The sequence below is a fragment of the Lotus japonicus genome, chromosome 1, assembly GCF_012489685.1.
Source record: "Lotus japonicus ecotype B-129 chromosome 1, LjGifu_v1.2".
NCBI lineage: Eukaryota > Viridiplantae > Streptophyta > Magnoliopsida > Fabales > Fabaceae > Lotus > Lotus japonicus.
The window spans coordinates 125837019-125847512 of record NC_080041.1 but is presented as its reverse complement, the minus strand read 5'-3'; the positions used below and the strand labels follow the sequence as shown (position 1 = coordinate 125847512).

Sequence of the window (10494 nt, the reverse complement as noted above, 5' to 3'; positions counted from 1 at the left end):
TAAGCTTTAAGCTATAAGCTACTGAAATAAGCTCATTCACCAAACACTTTTGAAGAGCTTTTAAGCTAGTCAAATAAGTTTTAAGCTAGTCAAATAAGCTATAAGCTAGCTGAAATGACATGCCAAACATAGCCTTTGACATTTTTTATGCTGACCTTGAAGGATTTCTGACGACACTTGTTTGATTGCTTCTCCAATTAAATAGATCACAAGTAGTAGTAACATATTGCAGTCAAGTGTTAGGATAAAGTCCACATGGTTATATCATGTTCAGTCACAATCACCATCATTTTTCCTTTTCTTCCCCATCTCTTTTGATCCCTTTTCTTTTGATAAGAACGAATTGCACTTTTGCAATCAACAACATCTTAATTCTTATCCTCGTTCATTATTTATTTTATTTATATGGTAGTATATTCATATATCAATTTGTCTGTACCATTCTAGCAATAATTGACATGAGTCTTTAATTTAAATTCAAAAAAACAAACCAGCTAAGCCCTCCTTTTCCAAACCTAATTTTTCCCACTATTCCTGTGTGTCAAATAAAAAACTAAAAAATGCATTATCAAGAATCTGTCTTTACTCTTTAGGAAGAATCTATGTATTTAGTTATGTACCCTAAATAATCAACAATGTACTACAATTATAAATGCATTTAAGGTACAAACATAAAAATGAAGACAAAACCCACCATTAAACAACTTATCATATTCATTTAGATTGCTGTTATATGTTAATTATATTGAGAGCCGGAAGTTAAAATTTCATTCTCAGTAACGTAGTAAAGGAACTATAGATCCACATTCATTTCCGAAGGACATTTCATTAATTCTCTTGAAGGGAACACTATTTATAATCTCCATGCTTTCTTTGCACTGCATATTTTTGGATAATAATGTCTTAAATTGTCGTCAATTTTTCAGAACAAGAGCGCAAGAGGAAAAGAATGACGAGATAATAATCATATATATAATCTTGTTTTTTCTTGTTTCTATTTTATGATTGAAAGTTTGAGTGAGTTCGACTCAAATTACTACATAAGAGAGCTTGCATTTGAGATTATAAGCCCCTTACCAATACAAGTCCTTTATATCTACAACAAAAATCGAACACATAACGTTATGATGAGAAGTATTTTGTCCTTACCTTATGAGGGGAAGCGTTCCGTTTTATACTAATTTTTTGGTTTAACCACATGTATCATCATCTGTGAGCTAATTTTGTTCGATCCAACTATAACAAATGTCAAGGTATTTTCAAGAGTGCTTCTCTCAAAAGTCGAACTCATGACCTCAAGGATTTAAAACAACAACTTTTAACTATCGCGACCGACATTCATCAACTATATTATCTATCATTACCAATTGAACAAATGATATTTTATTATTTTCCTCATGAAAAAAAGTGCCAATCAACTATAACTATAAAATGAAATATTTAAAAAGTAAAAAATATATAAAATTGTAAGTTGTAACTCTCTTTATTGATAACTTTCTAGATTCTAGCTTTCTTTTGGCCTTTTGAGTTTTGAGCACTCACTCACTTACTATCTCTCTCCTTTTCTCTCTTCATCACATTGAAACCCCACTTTCTTTTTCTTAACTTTCTCTGTTTGTTTCCCCAGAAAATCCTCCATTTTCTCTCTCTCTCCCACTCCTCATCCGTACAAATAAATACTAATATAATTATCAATTATCATCAATAAAAATAAAATTATTCATCTTGAAGAATGGTCCTGTGTTGTTATTCGTCATGAGACTGAGATTGAGATCTACTTCGCAGTAGTGAAACCAGAGAAGGAGAAGGTAACGAATTTCTGAAACCCTAATCATACAGTGATGAAAACCATGCAATCATCATCTTCTTCGTCCTCGAAATTCGTGCCTCAGATCCACGCCTACGTTTTTCATTGCCTCTGTTTTCTGTTACTTGAGTTTTTTCCACTCTAGGGTTAAGGGTTTTACCATGTTGTCTCTCTTTCTGTGTTTTAGCTATGTTTGATGTTGTAAGATTTGTTCCCCTGATTCATAGGGTTGCTAAAGATGGTTTTTTTCTATATGGGGTGTGGATTTTTGAATTTTCAAATAGATTCGGTTGTGTGAATGTTCATCTTTGGTTTCCATTTTTGGACATTGATTATAATCTTAACGAAATAATAATGAGTTCTTCAATGATAATAAAAGTTCTTACTCTGTTTTTGTAATTGAGCTCATGTGGTTTTACATTGACCAATTTGATGCAGGGGTTGGAGTAGTTTGATGGGGAAGTGATTGGTTTTGTCAGGGGATCCTTTATTGGGCTATGATTGAGAATCGCCATAGCTCTTTGCGAGGTTTGACTTCGGTTCGATTGGTTTTCAGTCATGTTGAGGAGATGAATGAAAGAGTTACCAAGTTGGGGTGCTGTAAAAAAGATTTTGTGATGTTAGAGTTTGACTCGATTGAGAACATCAGAGTTACAGCTAATGGGTTATATTATAGGTTGGCTGCTGGTATAGGGATGTGCTATTTGTAATATTGTTTGCAAATTGCAAGTCCTTTTATCAGTTGGCTAGTGATAGTATAAATTTGAAGCTGATAATATATCTTCTATTGACATGTAATAAATATATAGAATCTTTTGATAGAAATATAGTCAAAACACAGTTATACAATTGTACATGGGTCATTGAGAGATTTTGCTACTTCAAAGTGTTTTCCTGAGAATTGTAGTTTGCTGGTTGCCTTAGTGTTGGTGGTGCGGTATATTTTTTTAGAATAAAATGGAAGCAGAGACATTGAGTACTAACCTCAAGAGTAAATTGGAAGCAGAGACATCAAATCATGACTGCCCACCTGGCTTTGTTCGCCGATCACTTCCTAGTTTTGTACCTATGCTTTTGATTTCATTAGGATATGTTGACCCTGGAAAATGGGTGGCATCTGTCGAAGGTGGTGCAAGGTTTGGTTTTGATCTGATGGCTTTCACACTTATTTTCAATTTTGCTGCTATCTTCTGCCAGTACATATCAGCAAGGATTGGTGTAATCACAGAAAGAGATCTTGCTCAGGTATTATGTCTTCCACTTTGTGAATATTTATACAATTATACTATTGATGTAGAAAAATTGTCATATTTGAAAATCTTCTGCTCAGAACAATTCATTGGTTTGTTTTTGATATATCACCTTGCCACTCACTCCTGTCAAATAAGCTTATAAGCAGTTGCCTGTTAGAAAATTGTAAGATGGAAGGCTATTAAGGAGAAGTCACTTATCAAGAGGGAATTAACCCAAAAGAAGGATACTTTGTTTGTGTTGTTCTCCATTTTCTGTAAAAGTTCATTATTTTAGTGTTACAAACTCATTGGTGGTAGTTCAATCTTATATCCATGCATCTTATTAATCCAATCTCCTTTTACTATTGACTTTATACAGATTTAGAAGCTTACAAACTACAATGACGGTCAATTCTGTCTTGTATACTTCCTTTTGGGTGTTTCTTTGAAGTATGGAAATTGCATTTGCCTTTTGATATTACTTGTTTCTTCCATATTAAAAGATGACTAAATAAAGGAATGGGATTATCCCTTTCCTTCTCATGTTAATTTCTTATTCTCCCCCCTATTCCTTTTTAATTCTTCCTCTGCTGTGTTACATTCATGAAACTGGCAGGGAGAAAAACCCGGAGATGCGTAGTATTTTTCTGACCATGTTGACATTAGTCCAATTGTAACGGACTAACGGTAGTGACCTAGGTTGAGTCGTCTATCTTAATCTGTTCGTTGAGTTTATTACTGAGTTTATATTGCATTTCTGTCTTTTCTGTATTTCTACCTCAAATGCATGCTGACACCAACTCAATTATGCTGCTTAGATGACCAAGCTCAGATAAAAGTTCGTGAATACACACTTTATTAGTGTGTATTTCTTAACTAATTTCACTTTCTTTATCCAAAGATTTGCAGTGATGAGTATGATACGTGGACTTGCATGCTCCTTGGAATTCAAGCAGAGCTTTCAGTGATTATGCTAGACCTTAACATGGTAATACTCTTACTCTTTGATTAACTTTAAATATTTGGCTGGATTTTGGCAATGAACTTGATTTAAACATGTTCATCTATTATATTCATTATCAAACTTATTTTGACTTTAAGCTATGATTTAACCTGTTTTGCTAGATTTTGGGCATGGCACAGGGATTAAATCTTATTTTTGGATGGGACTTGCTCGCTTGTGTCTTTTTAACTGCTACTGGTGCTATTTTTCATATAGTTCTTGCTGTCTTCCTTGTAAGTATCTTTCTTCATCATTCATCAACCTCTGTTGATCAACACTAGACTTACTATATTGCCTTTCTTTAGGACATTGAGAAGACAAAAATCCTTGGCCAGTTTGTGGCAGGCTTTGTATTGCTTTCTTTTATAGTTGGACTACTCATCAATCAACCGGAAATTCCACTTTCCATGAATGGAATACTAATAAAGTTGAATGGGGAGAGTGCATTTGTGCTAATGAGTCTTCTAGGAGCAACTCTTGTGCCTCACAACTTCTACCTTCATTCATCTATTGTACAGGTATTATTTCATCTTGTCCTCATTTTTTCTCTATTGATATGTAATGAACTGGTCTGTACGTGAGGCATTCTTCCAAGGAAATATCTTTGATGTGCTTGTGGTCCTTGTTCATATATTTGCAAATCATGTTTTTATTGTTCGTTAAAGATGAAATATCCACCTCTAGCATTATGGTTAGTAGGCTTGCACAGAGAGTTGCCTTGTTGCTGGAGTTGATTGTCCTAATAAATTTTATGATTAAGTTGACTACTGGCCCTTAATTTCCTCTTTTTTCTTGTCTAAGATTTGTACATCATTGTTCTAACATGGATTTGTAATTCGCATACTTCGGTAAAAAACCTTGCATTGTGAGTGGTTTTTTTACTTCTTCTATCTGCAGTTCATCATCATATCAGTGCTTATCTAATGAAGTCATTAACATTATTATAGGAATAGACCTCCAGTTAGGAGGGTCTATGAAAGGAGATTTAAGAAAGAGATTGGGAGTCACAATCCCTAACTGTCATCTTCATATTAAAACTACCTAACTAACTATTCGAGAAATAGTTAGTCTGGAATTACTGGGAATAGTTGATTGTTAAAAGAATAAATAGAATAGGCTGTTTAGGGTATCCAGTATTTCTTATGAGATATTGTCCCAGACCTGATAATTTCTCATACACACACTTTTCTTCATCTGCACCTGGGGGAAAAGATTGCACATCATGTTCTATACTAAAATAGTTCTGTCATACTTGGTTGCTGTTTTGAGTGTTGTCAATCTGAAATTTCATTTCCTTTTTGCAGTGGCATCAGGATCCGACAAGTATTTCTAAAGATGCATTGTGTCATAATCATTTTTTGACCATTTTATGTGTCTTCAGTGGTCTTTATCTGGTAAATAATATGCTGATGACGGCATCAGCAAATGAGTTCTACAGTATGGGCCCGGTTTTACTTACTTTTCAAGATGCATTATCACCTCTGGAACAGGTCTACAATTCCTCCATAATTGATTTATATTAGAATATTTGCTTACCGTATCCTCTTTGTCGACACATTCTTATTGATTGTAAGATTTTTATTACAGGTGTTGCGGAGCCCAATAGTTCTGCTTGGGTTTGTACTCATTTTGTTTCTTGCAAATCAAACCACGGCATTAACTTGGAGTTTAGGTGGAGAAGCTGTAGTGCACGGTTTCTTAAAACTGGATATTCCAGGTTGGCTTCATTATGCGACAATTAGAGTAATTGCTGTTGTGCCTGCCCTTTATTGTGTTTGGAGCTCAGGAGCTGAAGGGATGTATCAGCTACTTATATTCACTCAAGTTTTGGTAGCTCTGCAACTTCCATCTTCTGTGATCCCCCTTTTTCGAGTTGCTATGTCTAGATCAATAATGGGTCCAAACAAGGTCTCTCAGTCTGTGGAACTTCTGGCATTGATCATATTCATCGGGATGCTTGGCTTGAATATTGTCTTTGTGATAGAAATGATATTTGGCAATAGTGATTGGGTGGGTGATTTGAGATGGAATGCGGGGAATGGTGTGTCTGTCTCATATTTAGTTCTTCTTACCACTGCATTTACATCATTATGTTCGATGCTTTGGTTGGCTGTCACGCCTTTAAAATCTGCCAATGTCCAATCTGCTCAGGCCTGGAACAGGGATATGCCAGAGATTGTACCAAATCCGTCAGTTGATGGTGAGGAATCATATTTAACTGAAACAAGGTGTCATGAAGATGCATCTGTTGAGGTTGAGGAACCAGCACCAGCTCTAGCAACTACCTTGGAATACTCGGATGTATCACTTAGAAGTTTTCATCCTGATCTACCTGAAACCATAATGGAACCAGATCCCCATGCGAACGCTGTGAGGGAGAATCATGCTATTACATCATCAGCTTCCACATCAGAGTTGTCTGAGGCAGTTTCAACTGTATTTAATGATATTTCTGATTCTACAGTTGAAGATATTTCTGATTCTACAGTAGCAGATTCCAAGATGATAAAAATGGAAACAGGGGCCCCCGTTGAGAAGACTCTGGAAGTTGAAGCAGATGCAAATGCTGAAAGGGATGCTGATGATGGAGACTCGTGGGAAACTGAAGAATCATCCAGAGTGGTCTCAGAAAGTTCCCCATCTTTAACATCAGATGGCCCTGCATCATTCAGGAGCATTAGTGGGAAAGGTGATGAAGGCGGGAATAGCTTTGGAAGTCTTTCAAGAATAGAAGGCTTAGGGCGTGCAGCAAGACGTCAGTTAGCTGCTGTTCTTGATGAATTCTGGGGGAAGCTTTATGATTTCCATGGACTAGCAACCCATGAAGCAAGGGCTAAGAAAATTGATGATTTGCTAGGACTGGGAGCAGATTCAAGACCCACCAGTTCCTTCCAGAGAGTGGATGCATGCGGAAAGGACTATTCTGAATACTCACTATCTGTAGGAGGTAGAACTTCCGACACTCCAATGAACGCTAGTTCATTTGACTCTTCCAAGCAGCCTAGGATGCAAAGTAATTCAGAGTCTCCGTATGGTCTTCAAAGAAGTTCTTCCTCTAGCATGGCAAATCCCATCCAGTTATTGGATGCATATGTACAGAGAAATGTCCTTGATTCTGGTGAGCGGCGCTATTCCAGTGTGCGCAATCTACATTCATCTCAAGCTTGGGACTATCAGCCGGCTACCATACATGGTTATGAGACTGCATCCTATCTTAGCCGGGGTGGTAATGACAGAAATTCTGATAACGTAAGTGCTCCAATGCAATTATCATCACTGAAAACCCCTTCCGTAGGTAATACAAACTACAGGGATTCACTTGCATTTGCTTTAGGGAAAAAGTTGCATAATGGTTCAGGTCTTGGCCAACCACCAGGGTTTGAAAATGTCTCTAGAAATAGCCAATTGCAATCTGAGAGGTCCCAATATGATTTTTGCTCTTCTGGACCTGCAGATAATACTGTCAGTTCAGTTAATACCAAGAAGTACCACAGCTTACCAGACATTTCAGGATACTCCATCCCCCACCGGGCTGGTTATGTATCTAATAAGAATGCTCCACAGGATGGTTCTCTTGGCTATGGATCTTTTGCTAGTAAGACATGTTATGAACCATCATTATATTCAAATTCTGGATCAAGAACAGGAGCTCATTTGGTCTTTGATGAACTCTCTCAAACAAAACTTTACAGAGAGACACTCTCTTCACAGTTGAATTCTGGTTTCAATAGTGGATCCCTTTGGTCTAGACAGCCTTATGAGCAGTTTGGTCTAGCTAATAAAATTCATAATGTTCCAACGGAAGGTGTGGGAAGTAGACCTAATGCAAGTGTTCAAGAAACTACTTTGTCTGTGGATATAGAGGGGAAACTTCTTCAGGCCGTTAGACTTTGCATTATGAAGCTCTTAAAACTGGAGGGCTCTGATTGGCTGTTTAGACATAATGATGGAACTGATGAGGAGCTGATTGATCGTGTAGCTGCAAGGGAGAAATTTGTATATGAAATAGAAACTAGGGAGATGAATCACATGGCAGGTGAATCCCGATTTCCTTCTTCTGATAGGAAATCTGGTTCTTTTGTGAAGAATACTGAAGCAAATTCCTCCAGTTTTTCAGTGTCCTCAGTTCCTAACTGTGGGGATGGTTGTGTATGGAGAGCAGGCTTAGTAATAAGCTTTGGGGTGTGGTGTATCCACCGTATTCTTGACCTCTCACTTATGGAAAGCCGGCCAGAGCTTTGGGGAAAATACACCTATGTGCTCAATCGCCTCCAGGTAAATTATCTTAAGTTTAGAGTTTAGGGTTCAGGTTTAGGAAAATTACTCTCTCATATCATTCTTAAGTGTGTTCCTATTATTCACAGCCCCCAAAAAAGGGTATTCTCATGTTCCTTCAGTTTTCTTGAGTTACTGATCCTACGGTTTTATTTTACTTTGCTTTATGAACAGGGCATAATTGATCCAGCATTTTCTAAACCTCGGAGTCCCTTGTCACCATGCTTTTGCCTCCAAGTACCCACGACTTATCTGCAACAAAAGTCAAGCCCCCATCTTTCTCTACCCCCAACTGCGAAACCAGGCCGGGGCAAATGCACCACTCCATCAACATTGCTTGAACTGATCAAAGATGTGGAGGTTGCTATCTCTAGCAGGAAAGGACGTACAGGTACTGCAGCTGGTGATGTAGCATTCCCAAAAGGGAAGGAAAATCTGGCTTCTGTGCTCAAACGATACAAGCGAAGATTATCCAGCATTAACAAGCCCGCTGGTGAAGGGTCTGGTTTACGCAAGATGACCTCAGCATCATCATACAGCTAGTAGCATCTTGCATTATCAAAACCAGGTTTTCAATCCTTGAGCTGTTTTGTTATTTGTATTGTGAAGCAGCTCATGCTCTAGATCAAGGTTTGATCTGCTTCCGTGTATCAATTTCCTTGCAGCAGATTTTATCCTTGTATGTTAACATTATACATACACATAGGGCAAGAATTATATGCAATTGCGGCAAAAATGAAAGCAAGAAATGGTTAGATGAAAAGTTAGTTCTTGTTTGTTTTTCATTACCTAGCTAGTGGATAGAAGTTTTGACACTTTTCCCATTATTACTGTATAACATTTAATTTATGTAACCAAAAAAAAAAGTCTGAAAATATGTTACACAAGTTTATAACACATAACTGTTAGAGTAAGCTACGCTTAATTGTACATTCTACATAAAGTGATTCAACAGTGTTTAATTGACTTATTTCTTCAGTGAGTAATGGTGCTCTGTTTTATTTCTTGTTTGGGATGAAAGCAAAGGTGGTTTTAAGCACAATTTGATTGGAATAAATTATGCACACACGCCAAGCACGCTTGGTAAAGCTCTCATGTTTATGTAATTGGATTGATTTTTCTTTTTCTTTGTTTTTTTTAAAACTAATTTTTCTTTTTCTTTGTTGAGATGTAATTTAATTGATATGTTAGCATGCCTGGTTCCTGATGACATTAGGAAATGGGTAAAATAATGATACAAAAATCATAAGCATAACTAATTGTATTTCTTCATTTTGATTTTCATTCAGTAACAAAAATATTACACTTTCGTGATTGAGATGATTTAGTTTGTTTTTTGACCATTGCCTATCAAAAAATAAAGTTTGTTTTTTGACTACGTTCTCAAATTTGGTTTAGATAGAATTAGTTTTAATAGGAAAAAATGAAGTATGAAAAAAACATTTTCTTAACAAAATAGTGTGGTTTGTATATTTTTCTATATCCAAATTACTTTTACATGTGTAATACCACAATGAATCTAAACAATCATACATACTTCTCTACTTGGATTTATGTTTATTGTAATTAGCTAACTTCAATATATAAATTAAAAAATGAAAATGAACTGAACTGCAGCAATTTATTTTTTCATTAATAAATTAAATTAAAAATGGTAAATATTAAATTTTAAATAAAATGCAAAGCACTATTAAAATAGAGATTGCTCATGTTACATGAAAGACTTTTGATGCAAGTTAAGGTAAGGAGTTGAGCAGTATAGAATCGATCTTTAGCTAAATTCAAAGCCTAGCCATGTTTAGAGTATTAACTATTAATCATCAATAAGATTAGACCTATAAAAATAACTACAGGGTCATGTACACTTCTAGATCTCACCATTAAAAGTTAAAACTAACTTAACCATTATTTAATTTTTGGCTTAATTGCATTTTTGGTCCCTGATATTTGACCTTTGTGCAATTTTGATCCCGTTTATTTTAATTGTGCGATTTTAGTCCCCTTTGTTCCAATTTGTGACAATTGGGGTTTTCCGTCAAATCTCAGTTAAATCCGTGATGCCGTTAGCTTACACATACATATGACTTGGATTTTACTATTTTAAATAATAAAAATATTTTCAGTAATTTAAAAAAAAAAAAAACCTAAATGATTCTTCATCATCATCTCTAAACAAC

The 10494-nt window shown here is 35.9% G+C and overlaps 1 protein-coding gene across 1 annotated transcript; it reads left to right on the top strand.

Annotated features, from left to right (window-relative positions):
- Window positions 1-1547: 1547 nt before the first annotated feature.
- On the top strand, window positions 1548-9132 carry LOC130730354 (ethylene-insensitive protein 2.2-like). The gene is made up of 8 exons (XM_057582341.1): window positions 1548-1808; window positions 2246-3052; window positions 3941-4027; window positions 4165-4275; window positions 4348-4560; window positions 5347-5532; window positions 5630-8317; window positions 8492-9132. The coding sequence occupies exons 2-8, from the start codon at window positions 2765-2767 to the stop codon at window positions 8858-8860; spliced, it is 3942 nt and encodes a 1313-aa protein (XP_057438324.1). The 5' UTR covers window positions 1548-1808; window positions 2246-2764; the 3' UTR covers window positions 8861-9132.
- The last annotated feature ends 1362 nt before the right edge of the window (window positions 9133-10494 follow it).

Bases quoted from the DNA above. Each gene is read 5' to 3' on its own strand.
- LOC130730354 (XM_057582341.1), top strand. From the start codon at position 2,765: ATGGAAGCAGAGACATTGAGTACTAACCTCAAGAGTAAATTGGAAGCA. The intron at 4,028-4,164 runs GTAATACTCTTA...CTGTTTTGCTAG, and splicing joins TTATGCTAGACCTTAACATG to ATTTTGGGCATGGCACAGGG. The intron at 5,533-5,629 runs GTCTACAATTCC...TTTTTATTACAG, and splicing joins CATTATCACCTCTGGAACAG to GTGTTGCGGAGCCCAATAGT.